The 16,890-nt window shown below is 42.6% G+C and overlaps 3 protein-coding genes across 3 annotated transcripts; 1 reads left to right on the top strand and 2 right to left on the bottom strand. All coding sequences in view use genetic code 11, as the record gives it.

The window, feature by feature from the left end:
- Positions 1-456: 456 nt before the first annotated feature.
- On the bottom strand, positions 457-9,334 carry EGR_09041 (Proteasome activator complex subunit 3; the record flags this gene model as incomplete). The annotated part of the gene is made up of 6 exons (XM_024498290.1): positions 457-537; positions 1,841-1,982; positions 5,559-5,740; positions 8,258-8,499; positions 8,576-8,711; positions 9,326-9,334. 6 exons carry the CDS (start codon positions 9,332-9,334, stop codon positions 457-459), a joined length of 792 nt encoding a protein of 263 aa, XP_024347298.1.
- A 3,354-nt stretch (positions 9,335-12,688) lies between these two features.
- On the top strand, positions 12,689-13,024 carry EGR_09040 (hypothetical protein; the record flags this gene model as incomplete). Its single annotated transcript, XM_024498289.1, has 1 exon — positions 12,689-13,024. One exon carries the CDS (start codon positions 12,689-12,691, stop codon positions 13,022-13,024), a length of 336 nt encoding a protein of 111 aa, XP_024347297.1.
- A 3,457-nt stretch (positions 13,025-16,481) lies between these two features.
- On the bottom strand, positions 16,482-16,823 carry EGR_09039 (hypothetical protein; the record flags this gene model as incomplete). Its single annotated transcript, XM_024498288.1, has 1 exon — positions 16,482-16,823. One exon carries the CDS (start codon positions 16,821-16,823, stop codon positions 16,482-16,484), a length of 342 nt encoding a protein of 113 aa, XP_024347296.1.
- Positions 16,824-16,890: the final 67 nt, after the last annotated feature.

Raw genomic sequence — 16,890 nt, 5'->3', positions numbered from 1 at the left:
AGCACACCTAACTATAAACCGCTGGATTACAAAACCTTAAGGGATCAGTAATATGGTAACCAAAGAGCACACCGGCGGTACCGAGGGGCCGTCTACATCTTCCAGCATTAAGAACATCAAAATCGACATGCAAAACCAAACAAAATTTTGACGCTAAATTGAGAGCGTGTTTCCCAGTGCCGTTGCCAACACCTCTTAATAAACCACCAAAACCGTCTCTATCACACCACAAACGCACTCGTAAAGAAGCAACCAAAAAATCGGAGGGCAAATAGGACAGGAGAGCACAACTACAGTGGCAGTTATTATTATTGGGCGGTACCAATGAGTTTTGTCGTTTCGCAACTGGAGGTATACAAAGTGTCGCCATCATCATGATCTCTGATGGGGACGGGGGATGGGGAGATGGCGTGAAGAAGTGAACGCCGCCTCCTGAGTTCAATTATGCCACACATTCTAGTACATGGTCATTGTGTTATTGGAACGCGGCACCTTGATTCGATCCAGGTTTTTCACTATCAAATCGTGCAGGACTGCCTAAAAAGGGGGTGAGAGAAAAAGAAGGACGGTGTTGACTCATTTGTGTAAACAAATTAAGGTATTTTCAAACTGCATTACTCCTCTGGTATTTTGCTAGGACAAGTGGTTATTGAATAATCGTTCCATGTCGGCCTTGCCTTAACGCCATTTAAGGCAGAAACCAGAGGTAAGCATACCTCGACAGATCAGTGGAATTTCAAGCTAGCACCAAGATTTGCACTCTCCACCAGGAATTCATGAGCATAAAGGCACAGACCTAGGATCTCGGTGAAGGAGACCGTTCCTCACACTACGTGTCGTATTAAGGATCAAGGAAAGTGATCATTAACAGCTATTAAATACGACTGCCAGGCAGATGTGCGCTACTGAAAAGTAATTCAGCACACCCGAATGAATTCTCTAGCATTCATTTCTCAATGATTTTGTCTTTGAAATTCCAAACAGGAAATGTGTGTGCCAGCAAACTCCTTCAGAAAAAGACGTCCGCCTATGCACAATTTTAACCCAGCTCCTAGTTTTCAATGCTAAACAAAGACAGCTGAAATGAGTTCAACCAATTCTCGGCCGTACGCTAAACCTAGTTGCTAATCTACTATTGAATTCGACGACTGTGTTCAACTCCCCCCCTACCAAGAATTCGGGATTAAAGGTGGAGAGATTTAGCCAGAGCTACAAGAGATGTTTCGACCGCGACCTTAACTCTGAGAATGAGTCATCACGTTTAAGGTGGGAGAGGTAAGATAAATGATGATCACGAGGCGACAGCAAACAATGAATAATCAAACACTGGTCCTCTTGGCCCAGGTGAACACCATTTCAACTCATTAAAACCGCCCTCACTAAGGTTATCGTTACGCTTCCAAGGCGAGGCAATAATTCCGAGGAAAAAGGGTGGAAGGTCATTCAACATCCCAAGTTAACATATTACTAGATGTCAAATGGCAGCCCCGTATTCCAATAAAGTCTACCACAGGTAAATATTGGTTGCTGATTCACCACTGAGTTCAAAGAGAACCTCCTACTTTCACATACATTATAGTAGCTGACAATACTGCGCCTAAGTCGGTGAATAAATGAAAAAGGACATAAATGGATTATCTGATAAAAAAGCTCTAGCAAATGCAGCGTGTCCAAGAAGAGGGGAAAAGGATACAGGATTTCAAAATAATATTTGAACGTGACTAAAATTCAGTCAACTAGATTTAATTCAATGCCAAATTCAAGAGTGATGCCTAACGCATCTGGGAACGGGAAGTTAAAAGTTCAAACAATGGGAAGAGGGGAGGAAGATGGCACTTACGTAGTGATTGCGAATCTCCATGATGACGTAGCGCATGGAGATGGCCTGTTTCTCGTCCATGTCGCGGATGCACTCGCGATAGTCGTCGATGTGCGGAAATTTGGCCGCCTTCCCCACCAGCTTACCGCGTGAGGCGTAGTACCTGCACGACGATAGAGAGACAACATCAAGGTCAATGCCAACTCGCCAACGACTGTCTGGCATTTCGACGCCTCTTTTTCAAAGACGAAAGCTGCCAAGGATGGTGCAATCGAACAAACCTATCAGCAATTCCCGCCTGGTTTTAGTAGTGTTTAGCGCCTTTCCTAACAATGGGCACTTTCAGAGTGAAGTGGCCCCCTTGCAAGGCCGAAAAGCACTGTAAGCACCTGGTTTCTATTCGCAATTAAAGCATCAAAGCGGGTACAGGACGCGCAAGGAAACATTTATTCAAGCTTCATGGAGTCAAAACAATCGTGTCAGCCATTTGGAGATAGCAGTTACCACAGCATCGATAAAAAAAGGTTTCAGAAAGGCGATTTCCCCTAACTAAATGGTAAAAAAATACCAGTGGCAGCATTGTCCTGTCAGCTACATTCAGTCCTGTCCATAGAAACGCGATTCTGTGACCAAGACTTCCGATTTAACTCCCTACAAATCACGGTGGAGGGGAATGAAGCTACCCGAGGACACGACTTCTAGGGTGAAAGCCCTCAACTTTTGCAGCTCAACCGCTATCCTGCCGTGAAAAAAACCTCCAAAGTAGAAAGGTGTGGCAAGTGTCGACAAGCAAACTACCCATTATGCTTTACCTAATGACAGCTTGGAGTTACCAAAATGCCCATCCATCCCACAAATTTCATCCAATCGTCAGCTAGTTTAAAAACTAAGATAGCTAGGAGCTCCAACTAAGCTACGGTATCTTGCCTTCTAGCCTGGTTTATTTGCCATCCACCTTAACATTTTGATCCTGGTGGGCACACTTTTCATTACTTGTACCACATTTCAAGCTACGGCCTGGTCAACCAGTACACAAAATGCCTTACCGCTGATTATCTTCCAAGCAAGTTCGGATCGGCTCTACCAGCCACTTTAACGAACTTGGCCGTCTACCAGAAATTACATCGGTATTGCGACAATCAACGCCTAAATGCACTTTTTTGTAGTTAGCTCCTACTTTAACTTGCAACAAAGAGCAAACACTGAACAGTAAACACATGCCCGCCTAGGTTTCACATCTATTAGCGTCACAAATAACGATATCCCGACATAAACCCACTGAGTCGCCCCAAAAAATGCTCCAAATGGTCCGATAAAGAAATTTGCAAAATAAATGGGTAGAAAGAAGCTACTCAGCACTCTTGGTATGCCTTTCGCCAAGGCTGAGGGCGCCTTAAATCCGGTGCGCAACAAGCCAGAGGCTTGACTCGTCGCGCCCCCACCCTATTTTGTGCAGCCTCGCCATCCCGATGTGTTCGCAAACCGCAAAGCATCTGGTTGAATCAGTTAGCACCTTTGAAAGCTTCGCTAACCAAAATTAGGTTAAAGAACTTGGAAAAGAAAATGGACACGAGACCAACGGAACCCTAAATTGGGGGAATAAGCAAATACTTCAAGCTGAAGGCTTAAATGAACTTTGGCGGTGCTTAATGTTTCAGGAAATTCGTTGCATTTTACATAACTTCTCTCAGTGGTCAAACTTCTCAGTCAGTTGAAGAGAAAAGCCCGTGTTTTGCGCAAACTAATCAGCGGTGAGAGCTCCTTTACGCGTGACCCGAAATCGCATGCTATCACATAAAAAGATATACTATTTTGAGGGATGGCAATCACCTCTCAAGCTCGATTTCGCACAAACTCTGCGAACGAAGCAGGATTGCAGGTCTACTCTAGATGGGAGGGGGTACGGCTTGCAGAAGGGAGCCAAATAACCGTTTTAAGCTGGTAAAAAAGCATTTCGGTAGCGCACTACACCAGATGGCAAGACAAAGCGCGTTTGTTTCCCAAAACGCATCAAAAGAACACATATAATAATGAAGAAACGGGTGGGTTTTTTCGAGTTCTGGTACCAGTCAGAACGTAAAAGCTGGATGTTTGCCTTTTGCAATGAGGTAGATTTGTTTTGATTAAACTGAATCAGTGGAAATGAGTGCCCTCTTGTTGTAGCTTGCATACAATGGGGCAATAGAAGGACTGTCCAGTAGCCTGCATCTCTTGCATATTTACGTAGGGCAAAAAATAAACATTTCATAGAAAATGACGAAATAAGTACACGTTTGATGAAAAATCCAACCTTGTTCCAAAAGCAGCCCTAGACACCATACTAGATACTATGATCGGGCTTCTCCTTAACTGATATTCAACCGACCCCATGGTTGTAATCCATGACAAAGTACCTGAGAAACATTCTCGCAGGATTTTCACTCATTAGAAGATAATCCGAATGTCGCCCAACCTTAATCTCGACCCTAATATGAACTTACAAGAGAATCGCCTTTGCGCAGTAACTTAAATTACGTGGGCAAAATGAACAAATATTGGCAGATGTCAAAATTGAACACACTCCAGAGTGTATTATAACAAAAATGACCTGAATTGGTCGAAAAGAAGGGTCCCTTCCATGATAATAGTACATGCAATACTCTTTTCCAACTTAACTCGAAAAATAGTTCATTTAATAAATGAGTACTTATGAAACTACTTCCCACAGCGCAGTAAGTAGATAAGCTGAAGTATGATCTTAAAATTTACTTCAGTAAAAAATCTACATTTGATGTCGCATCAGTCGATGGACCCCACAGTATCTTAGCAAGAGTCAAATTTTGGGAATCAACGAATTCTCAGTGACTCACAGCTGCTTTCTAAAGAGAAGACCGCTTCTCAGTAAGATGGCAGAGGTCACAAACCTCTTCAATCTACTGTGAATAGCAGACCCAAAGTAGACAAACAATCCTCAAATGAGCATTTATGATGGTCCTAACCGCCAAACGTCGGCTAGAGGTTAAAAGGTGACTTTAAATTAAACTCTCCCACAAAAAAACAAAATGAAATAGCATATTAGCTAATTCAAGCAAATTAACTAAGTGAAATCTATCCAGGCTTGAAAATTGACACATTTCGATTCGGATACCAAATATTTAATAAAATCAACATTCAAAGGAACATTATCTCCCAAAGTCAGCTCAATTTGAAGACTTAGAAGACTAATGAAAGATCGGGACTATTTGGCTACTGCTAGTGGGCCCTTAATTACCACAACGAAAACCCACACAGAAAGCATAACGTATTCCCATTCAGACTAGTAAAAGAGGAAATCAAAACCAACTTCTTCGACAAAACTTTAGTTAGGTCGTAAAAATGCATGAATCTCCGTACACTTTCATAGCCGAACTCGTCCTCAGGAAATATGGGGTAGAAGCGACCAACACCCAAAGCGAGGTGAATTAATGAAAAGGGAAGGAATGAATCCCAGATTCTCCTTCAAAAACCTAGAAAATACGAGCTCAGCCTTCTGTTACACCACCTAGTTATCTTCGCCATGATCACGATAAAGGCAGAGGAAAATGATTCGAAAACAAATGTTCATGAATAGCTAATCCCAGTCTTGAAATTAGCTCTCCGCCAAGAAGGCATTAAATATATGCAGCCAATATAAAACCATGAAGAAGACGTTGTTCAAGATGTTTTCCTTACATTTTTAGCCCCGCTCTCCTTTGAACTCAAGCCCGACTGATTGACTAACCTAGTAAACTGGTCCAGAAAGGTGAGAGCATCGCGCTCGATACCCGAAACCTCGGAGAGCACATCTTCCTGAATGCTCACGCCGAAGTTATTGCCATCTTCGATGCGCGGTACGTTGAATTGGATCCACATCCGCACGAGCTGGGCTTCCACCATAAGCTGTGTCAGATGGGGTTTCGTCGCCTAACCGGAGGGAGGAAGGAGAAAGATTGGTCACGCTGAGTAACTTGACACAGGGATGGCAGGGACGATTCGACAAGAAGTTACTGCCACTCAACTATACATCAGACTTTGCAACGACGAGTACAACCCGGAGTTCTTTACCCACAGACGTTAAAAGATATCTAAGATGTACAATCAGGATGCTAAAACCAGGAAACTCTCCTGTACTATCTAAATAATCTCTATTAATAATGACGATTAAAACAAGTTACACCCACCAAGATTAATAAGCACTTCTAAAATCGAAAATCGTCTTCACAGTGATGCATTTTCGCCACCTTATGGTAACACACGAAACCCGAAATTCCGACTCCTCCCAACAATGAAAGTTGAGAATGAGATAATAATTGTAAGCAGACGAAAGAGCGCAGCATATCCAGAAAAAACTGCCGCAATCAAATGATTTAGATAATTTTGGATTTTAGGACGACTGGTGTAAAAAAGGACCTGCTGGTCAAGGGCCTGGTCAAGTTTTCAACCTTAAAATAAGGTATCATGGCGATATTTGCCTTAAATGATACATCGCAGTCATTTTTATAAAGACCCTAGCATTCCAGTCACCAGTAAATAAAGCCCAGACCTCTCACGTACAGCACAACTGAGACTGCAAAAAAATGGGAGAAGACAGCTATAAACAAAGTCACATCATCCTGTCAAGATCATTGCAACAGACTTGAATTCGGGGCGATTCCTTTCGAAGAAAAGTCTATGGAACATGCGTCAAATTCCGTCAATGGTTCGCTAATGAAGTGCGACACGGAGAGCCTCGTGGATAGATCCCCTCAAGATAACCGAGAGGCATCTTTATTACTGTGTCATGCTAGTGAGCAAAGCTCTGACTTTCAGCATATCCAGAATGACAATAACATAGAATGTTCGAGGAAAGTGGTGTGCATTAAGAAGAACAATATGCGCCGGAAAGCGCCTGGCAAGCAACGCAGTTTTCAGTACTGCTTTTAGAGTTTCAAACGAGTCAAATTAACAGGAGCCACGTAGTCAAAAAAGACAAAATAGGTATAAACGGAAGAATAAGTGTGTAAACTTGCGCAAAAAATCGAATTGACATACTTAGTTTAAGTCGAAATTACCAAATAGGAAAAAAAATTTTTAACAGGTGAAGAAATTGAGACTCGTAAGTTACCCAATCAGTAGAAATAGATAAATAAGTTCAATCCAACGAATATAATCTCCGATTCAACGAAAAGCAGAGTCCTGGAACGGTCATTTTACACTACAAGGTTCATCTCAATAAGTAGCTTTAATTCGGAGGTAACGTGAAGAGTACCGGGGGCCACCTTAAAGGCAATTTCAACACAACCACACCAATCTTCAATTATATAAATTTTTTGTAAAAATACATTAAGCCAATCACAGACTGTTGAAAGCCAAATGCAACTCGAGCAAATTGTGCCTATTCAGGCTGAAGGTCAGTTTCAAAGTTCACGAGGATGAACTGCATCAAAAACGTAAGCTGATGGCAGTAATGGGTTGAAGGCTTTCATAGCTAGAAAAAAAAACGAGATGGTTTAGGAAAAAATATTGTTCTTAAAGAAATTGAATAGGTGTATCAGAGCGGATTTTAGCCTATTTGTAGCTCTTCAGGGTACAATTCAACTACCACCCAGAAACAGATTATTGAATACTAGACTGATCTACAGAAATCCTTCACCGAAAAGGGCAAGTACTCCTAGGAACTGCAAAACTTCAAGCATTGGGTGGTAAAAAGTGACATCACCATAGCCCTTCTCCCATTTTAATTTACTTAAAAGGCGAATTCAACCGAAATCTGTTACAAGAGCAGATTTATCTACTCAACTTCAGGCAATCCTACCGCAAAATGGATAGAAAAGAGCTTAGTAACCTTGGCCGTTATTATTCCACTTCATTGAATTTACAATAAAGAACAATGTTTTATTTAACAAATTGATTTACTTAGAGCAATATAGCACTAAGATGATTTCCATCCAAAGCTCAAAAAATAAACACTCAAAAAAACCGTTGCAAACACGGAGTGGGAAAGCAAATGAACTCCTCTAGAGCGAGTAGCTGTTAAAAGGATTTTAAGGGTACGCGTTGATGAGGGTGACTGGATAAGTGGATCAAGTGGCTTGCTCTGAGATTTCATCTATGTTACAAGATGCTAGGCTCACGAACACCAGCAAACGTGAGTGGTTGTTAGTAAGGATCAAGCCTTCTGAATACAAGCAAAACATGGCAGCCTGGGCAAATGCTGGTAAGTCAAGCCTAACATGGAAAACCTGTTCGATCATTGTAGCATTGAACCAGAATTCACTCAGGTCCTTGATACTCACAGATGATGAACCTCAAAACGTCAGCAGCGGTTCTCACGTTTAAGGCACAAAGGGGTTTCATTTTGGCAAAGTTTTCCAAGCAAAGGCAACTTCCGGTCGCACTTCCCGGATTAATATAGCTAAATTAAAAAGAAGTCGTATTCCAAATTTCGGAACATCCCTTTACCCCAAGCAATTCTATCATATAAGGTGGAATGATGAACTGTATACTTGCTTCAATCATGGCTTTAATGTGAGTGTTGTGCGATACCACTCCACCGGGGAAAGCAAAGACGGGCGACCCAGTGAGAGGTTTCTGCATCGTATTATCACCATCTGGATGCATACCCATCCCTGCTGCCGGGACACCATTCTGTTCCCCAGTCAGAGGCACGGGTAAATTGACTTTCTGGTAGACGCTGGCGGGTTCTGGGTGAAACGGTGAGGCGATTAATGAATGGAAAAGAGGTAATTGATGAAGAAGATAAGAGGAGAAATAACTTACCGAAGTTGAAGAGTTTCGAGGCAAGGAGCTCCCGCATTTCAAACACGCGTTTGGGAAAGACCGTTCGTACCAGGGTCTCACCATCCACCTTGGTCTGCTCCTTGTACCGCTGTAATTCTTCCAATACGTCGTTTGACTTAAAGAAACGAGTAAACAGATCATGCTGGCTTACTACTTACGCTCAGGAAATAATCAAGAGGATGAGACTACGCCAAAACTACTACTAGTCGATATTTGCTAGATGTCAGTGAGACGACTCCAAAGGCCTTAACTACGCAGCATACAGATGAATGCTTTCGAATCAAACAGACAAGCCTAATAACACTATCATCTTTAATGCCCTGCAATATTTGTCCCTTTTCTGTACTAATCTAGGCACTAGATACCATCAATAGGGCATCGATTGATTGTAATGAAGTTAATGAAATAAATAATTGGAAGTAAATTCCTTCATTATGTGCAATAAGGTGGGAAATAACGATAAAACTGTGAAGAGAGACAACAAAGACAGGAATCGGGTGAAACCCAACATCGAAAATGAATTGGACAGAAACCTACTCCCCTTTGGTTATGAAAGTGAGCAAGAATACTTAGAACTCGGAAGCTTACTAGTGATTCAAATCCCAAAAATTCAGAACGAACAGGTTTATTTGAATCCTACGACTAATGCGTAGACTATAGACAGTAAATAATCCCCAATTTCAACACTTGAAGACATTTCAAACACGCTTCCAAAGAAAAATGAGCCACGCTCACCATCTCGGTAGAAAGCAAAGAGCGGTACAATTAGGGCTACCAAACTCAAAGCCACGAATGTGTTTAATTTTTATTGGTGGATTAGGAGCCATCCTTATTACCGCTTCTTTTTGGAGATGTATAACAATATTATTTCTTGCATAAATGCTTTCTTGAGACAATAGTGCTAAAATTAACCGCAAACTCCAGCTGATGATTGTGTCTTCAATAATGCATACTTCTAATTAACATACTCACTGATCACCACTTCGTTGAAGAAGTATCACCGTTTTCTGGTACTTTTTTTGGTGCTTACCTCATGTTTGGGCGCAATTTTTCCTCATTGTGATTATAACATACGAAATAACTCATTAAATGTCATTAGTTTATGATCAATTTTTTGCACCGTTGTAAAGTGTGGCATTCCTAAACTACCTTAAAGGTGGGAGATACATTACTTGGGTGGAACGTGTATTGCCGCCACGCAGAAGGAATCGGGGCTACTGACATTAGCCGGATTCCTAGAACTCTGACGACAGTGCAATGGTGGGTACCCAAAGTGAACCCTTTCCCAAAACCGCTAGTTAAGCAAATAATTTAACACTGCATTATTTTCAAAAAAGGAACTTCGTAAATTTCTCTAATTTTGCCCTGTGTGTTCTGCCGTAAATGATCTATTGTAACACATTCTACGTTAGAGTATGACATCGCTTGTTTGAGCATTCATATGAGAGTTTACAGGTTGTCAATGTTTAAAGTGGTTAAAAGCATCTGGCCTGTCATGTGGTTAGCGTAAACTGACCGCTTCCCACCAAAAAGTACATTTAAACAAACAGGTATTGCACTACTGTGTAGTGTTCTGTGTCTTCCCCCAAAATCCTAACAAAGTAAAGCACTGTGTTTGGCATGTGTTACTGACCTACTAAAAGGATATTATTACGCTCTGAGGGCCACGCCGCAGGGTGGACACACAATTTGTGCTATCTCGAGGTCCCTCGTAAGTAAGCAACACATCAAATCACCTCAAATGAGCCTTGATAATTATGCGAAATTTAAAAGTAATGTCTTGTCATTTTATCCATCTCCACTAGTTAAACAGTTCAAACAGTCACGTTGTGTACGGTGCCCTCGTTAAAGTCTGCGCTTAGTGAAAGTTTGGACATTCAGCTTTGGTGGTGGTATTGAATGCGTCGGCTTGACAGCATCTATTGTCATCTGTGTCTCCGAGGTCTGAACAAAATTATTGTACTTTGTTACTATATCACGGGCCAGTGATGTTGGCGTTAACCAGATCCTTGAGAGCTCGATGATGTAGCGCATTTAGTAAGTTATAAAATGTATGATTGTAAAATGCGGCTTTGTAGAAAATGTACAGAGAGGACAGCGGATTGATACTAGAGGATCGTCGTCTGATCGTTGTTTGAAGGCATATTAAACAACTTCGGCTCTTCGGCCTCCTCCGCTCGCTATCTCGGCTTGACTATATGACCTTTGGCGGTGCCTAGAGACTCCCAGACTTTGTATCCGGAAATTTATTCATGGCTTTAGAGAAGGATGCTCGTTAGCCGCTAAAAGATTTGTTCCTGACAAGATCGTCACATACATCTCTCGACCTAGGGGGCAACTGGCACGGCCTGGATGTCAGACCTCCTGGCTAGGGTTCAACGGCGGAGCCTCCAAGGGGCGCGTTACCAAAACGGAGAGTGAAACAAAAAGTTGAGCCATTACCTAATTTACTCTTCAAGGCCTGCTACATTGTAAAATACTCCATATCGGTGAAGAATTTTTTTTCTGTAAGATTTAAGAATTTTGGACCAGGTGTTGTAAGGAGTTGTCATGAATAGCAATACCTTTGCTGCCAGCATCGCCCACAGTTGATGCCCCTATTTTCTTGCCTGAGCCCGGTGTTGCAAATTTGTGACTTGATGCTCCTGGTCTAGGGGTGATTACATTCTTTGGGTTTTTGCTCAGTATAACTTGGCACTGAATATACTGTCAGCGGGGTGTGGTAGTAGATTTCTCCCCCTAGATGCCAAGTAATGCGTGGGGTAACCAATCAAGTAATTTAGGGGGAGGGGATGAAGAGTGACCTGTTGACCAAAAGATCACTCTAAATGACAATCCTGGACTATGGCATACTTTGAATGCCGGGTGTAATACGCTAGTTGTTTGTTTATCTCTCAGTGTGGGTCAATGGGCCACTTGGGTACTCTGCCATTATACCTTAGCCGGGTAAGGTGGTCGTTAGGCCAAGCCAGTAGCTCCAGCCTTGACGTGTGTCGAGTATATGTATCTTCTTCCCGAGAACTATGTCTTCGTTCGTATTTTAGCAAGTCTCCAGGCACTATATTAATGAAAGTCAAAGCGGTCAACTTAAGCCTAATTCAAGTCTGAATGATAACTACCCATACTGCGGATACCTTGGAGAATGTGTCCTCCAACAATTATTCTTTTTCAACCATTAAACCACTTCCAGCTCCTTTTAGCGCAAGTAAGCAATTGCTTCTTTGGTACTTTGTTTAACTTCAGCGATCCCACCTCCGCTAGGTGCCATAGCCTTCGAGCCAGCCCTCTTTTATAATGGTACCATATCTTGTCCGGCAAAATTCTGACTTCTTGTGACCTCAGAGAGGATTGATGACGTTACAGCTGCTCCTAATTTTCACTTCAAAATCATGTAATTTTCTTCTCCTTTGGAATGTCCCATCGCCTTTGAATAACCGGTAGAGCTACGATCCAAAAAGCCATATGTCAAAAAGTAGTATCAGTCGCTTTTCGCCTTCGATTGTTATCACAGCGGAAGAATAACTAATCCCAATGATTCCAATAATTTTTAATTTTTTTCTCATCCTTATGCGCAAACAAATTGGATTGGGGCGTATCTCAATAACTGAGAAGTTAGTGAGTTAAACATGCAACAATATCCCTCCTACCTAAGATGTCGCTCCAAATACGACTAGACCTCTGGAAAATTAAGCTGAGTTGCTAGTCAGACGTAAAATAAGCAATATAAATGGGGGATATATTGGTGGGGTGTTAAGGGCGATTCAATAGGCCTAAGCACCTTGGCATTTGATAATGAATCTAGCCTCAAAGATTTATCTACGAATGACGTTTATTATTTTCTTTTGCGTACTTCTCACCATGATGTTTCGAGTACCACCATTTCAAAAGCTTTTTTTACCACCAATTTTGCAGTAATATCATGGTAATTGCTACCCCCAACCAGCTGATTGACCCGACCTGCCCTCTCATTGGCTGAGAAGCACCGGGCCTTAGACACACTTAGCTTCCGATTGGTCAGTTAATGGTTTTAATTATTTGCTCCGAGTATATAATACTCCCTCCATACGTTTCAAGTTGCTACCTTCAAACGTGATGTGGTGTGTTTTCGGACTCACTCTTCTCCTCGTGGCCCTATCGGACTCCCACAAGGTGCCCAAGCCTCCGAAACCCCTCTGTGAGGGTCAACTCGAGTCACAAAAGATTCAGGAGCTGGTAAAGACAGCCCTAAATTCAACCAGTCCATGTTCTACGCTTGAAAAGATTCTAAACGGAACTGAGCAGCATGTTCACGGAGTAAAGTATCACTTCCAAGTGCAAACCACGCAAAGTGCTTCATGTGGGGAGGTCTTCCACGGCAATCCAGTGTCCAACCTCACCATCTTTCTTCCATCCAACGGAACGACAAGACCTGTCTACTATCTCGAGTAGCAAATTCACACCGGCAATGGGCACCCTACAATGGCTAAAAAAATTGCTTCTAATTGCGTTAATAATGTTTTGTTTAAACGGAGTGGGTGAGGGGGTTCCCAGTGAATTGCCCATACCCCTTTGTGTTACTGATTTTGTTTGAAAAATACAAATTTTGTTATCAAAGTTTCATATGAAAATCCCACAGTTGGGAGCTGATACGCCTTGGAGTCTGTAGCGGTTTACTTAACTCGTTGCAGTTTGTAGGGGCTCTCAATATAGAGATAATTAAATTCCAGGGCTCGAAGCAAGAGACGGGGTTCCGATAGATCTTCATCTGGAACCATAGAACGATTTGAGAAGGTTGCCCTCCGGTGCCAAAATTTATGCCCTATATCTATTCGAATGGCATCACTAACACTGAACTTTGCCATCTGGTGATGCTTCAACTTGTGTCTACAATTGGGGAAAATTCTATGGCATAGGAATCGAATCGAACTGCATTTTGAAGGTTAAGGAGCTCAAATTACGTTCACCTTATTTCCCCAATCCACATTGCTTAATAAAAGGGGGCTCATGCTATAAAAAAGGTGGCCAAGAACACAAAAAAGAGCACCGTACTTGCAAGTTTCCGCATTTAGCCCATGCCAACCGCAAAAGCAACGGTCCATAGTATCAAGTGGGGCCAGAATACATCCAATCAATCAGGTCGTAAGAAAGAGGTCATCGCTGACTCACTCGAATGAATCATCCCAATGTCAGTAAAAAATTGGGCCCCAGGTCGGTTAATTTTGCCTCTCTGATCAATTTCCTCAAATCCTGATTGGTGGGTAGAGTAGGATAGTGGTCTTCAAGAACATAATACTCCCGTAAACCTCATTTTCATTCGTCATGTTGGTGTAATACCATCTTGCTTGGGCTACCTCTCTCTAATTTGTCGGTAAACTCTCCTGGACAGTAGAAAACAAGCTACAACTTTTAACCCTTCCAGAAGGAGAATTGACAACACATCTGTGTGGATGGATCTAGAAGTTGCACAAAATCAGGTCTGTGAAAGACAGGTTCAATTTAGACGACCACTGAAGAGTTACTTGGGGGGTAGAGACGCTTTAGTAAATGCCCGATTTCGGTCAAAATCTCGACTGCATGACATTTCATTCATGTCACTGAGTAAAGTAATAGACTCCAGAACATACACCTTCAAGGTAGAATTAAGTCCTGCATTGCAAACAGGCTGTGAAGATGGTGTGTTGTCAAATTTTATGATAAACAACTCACAAATCACACCCATTTAGTTAAGTCAGTGCGGTAATGCAAAAAGTGTCGCACTATGGCGCAGCTATTGTCGGTGTGTTGCCTATCGCTCCAGTGAGGAGACAGGACCATCTAAACACCAAGCTGGCAGGCTTGGGAGGCGTCACCTCAGTCTGCACTGTAAAATTGACGCTTCATTCTGCTTACAATCTGGAGGGATCAAAGCTCTTTAGACCTCGACTAACGGGTTCGTAAATCCTCCTAGACTTGCGGTACTTATTAGAGGGTTAACTTGGGAGCCCTCAAGGAGTCGCTGCCGCATTCAGATGAATGATATTGCTTGTAGGAAGCTTTGGAAGCACTTTCAAGCTTTAGGCATTCAGCATCCCCTGACTGCAATCCAAGTGTTCGAAGCAGACATCCACTGAGGCTCAGTAATGCATCAAACAGAATATGTAGTAAAAAAACATTGATGCGAGTTCTTTTATGTGACCAAAATTGTGCACTATTCAAGGGAGGAGGGCAAAGTTCACGACGAGTAAATTGAAATTAATATCTCTGCACCGTGAAGTTATGAGTATCGTCAAGGAAAACTATTAATGAGCTTAAGAAAGTAGAAGAGTCTGGCCAATTGCTGTCCAGCAGACGAGTGGTGAGATCAAATACCAAAGCACCACAAATGGCACCGTCACAGGGGGATTTTGAAGCGATATTTCTCCTAAGGATGCCTGCAACTGTAAAAAAGGTCTTTGTTTAATGTCCTATAAGCTCTCAGGCTTAAAGGGAATTCTTTAACATTCTGGAAATTTGGCCCTTGCTTGCGCCCTTCTGATTGGTCGAGTAACTTTGTTCCCAAGGCCAGATGGAGACCCTGACAGCCTGCAGCAGTCTACACGTTTTAGTATCTAGCCCCGTACCCGCAGGAGCACACACCCGGGTTAATCAGCAAAGACGTCTAACTTGCAGTCTTATCGGTTGATTATCCGGCTAACGCACTTGATAAGAAGCAGACCTCTCGGGTATAGAAACTCCAGCTTATTGTAGTGGCAACCCTGTTTACAGCTCCTGCACTTCATCGGCAATCTGCACCATCTCCCCGATGACGCCCATGAGCTTAGAATAGGGGCTAGAAGACCCCGGAAAGGCCCTTGTATCATCTAAACCTCGCGGTGACACTAGGAGACGCATCCCAGCTTCCCAGGTTTTCTAATAAGGCAACAAGCGGGAAAACGAGTTTAATTTCACCACACAAAATGCACACAGCCATATCTTATGAAACAAGCCTTGGCCATTTGGGCAGATGGCCCCAGGCGTGGGTCAGTTGCAGACGGCCGACGGATGAATGGGGAGAGGACTACACAAAATCGGGCGCGATTTTTCTGTTCCCCCCTACTTCTGTTATACTCTTTTGCAGGAAGGGATTATAAGGTTACAAAAGGGAGAAATTACCAATAACTTCTGCTGGATAATTTTGGGAGGAAAATGACAGTCGGCTGGGAAGAACTGGCCATGCGTTGAAGTCGCTGGTCTCTAATTTCTAAGTAGCATTGAAAAGGCTTGTTCTTTTTGGATTTATGTTAAAACACTTTGCCACTACATATGCAAGCTGAAAAATAAATACCTCAAAAAATATCCCAAGAGCGTACATCAATTAAGAATTTGAACGGAGGCCATCCTAAAACGCTAACTCCGCTGTCAGACTACGAAGCTTTCTTACAAGAAAATACAAAATTATCCAGACAGTGGTAACGGATTTACATGAAAAATAAATCTAAAAGCATATTTTAGAGCATCAATTAGCGATACTCCGGATAAAACTAATTTTACCCCATCTCCATCCCCATTGGTAGTGCCATTGGAGAAATGAGCAAATCAGATCGCGAAATGAGCGCGCGCCCTACAAATCAAGTGCACGGCCCAACCGCATTGCAAAAGCAGCATTTAAGCCCCAACTAAAATATGTAAATAATCAAGTATTTCATTTGGATATACAGTGAGAAAATTAAAACCCTTCTCAACTTCGGCCATAAATCCCTCTTCTACTTCCCACTGCAGGCAACCTGTCTCATGAAAGAACAGAACAACCAACAAATTTAAACATTTAAAACTCAACATTATTTAGAGAAAACTGATTGGTCTTTGCACAGGAATCATACGTTCCCTTAAACGGTGCAGCATCCGGACAGAGAAGTGAAAGTACACAAAAAGAAACAGTGATAGTGATTTACGCCTCATTCGTGGGAATCTTCTCAAAGGTGTATCGTTTTTCGGCGCCTCTGGAGGCTGGCTCGTAGATCTCCACCTTGTAGACCTCGGACACGTCCTCCGCATCCATCGCCTCATGCGTTGGCGAGCTCTCCACTTCAACTACAAAGACGAACTTAAGTCCATTGACCACCTGACGCGTCCCACTGCGAATGTGGATAATACGGTGGGCCAGGTGACTGCCACTTTGAATAGACAGTTGTTCCAGCGCCGATTGCACTCGTTCTTTCACCTCCTCGCTTTGAAGGGCCTCGGGAGTTAATGGGACGACTCCGCCCAGAAGATACTGAAAGCGTTGCATGAGTGGTTCATTCTCAAACGAGGCGGCTACGATGAGCACCGCCAGATGAAGTGCAGCCGCCACGCGA

The sequence above is a fragment of the Echinococcus granulosus genome, assembly GCF_000524195.1.
Source record: "Echinococcus granulosus chromosome Unknown EG_S00129, whole genome shotgun sequence".
NCBI classification, from domain to species: Eukaryota; Metazoa; Platyhelminthes; class Cestoda; order Cyclophyllidea; family Taeniidae; genus Echinococcus; species Echinococcus granulosus.
This window is presented reverse-complemented; position numbering and strand designations above follow the sequence as displayed.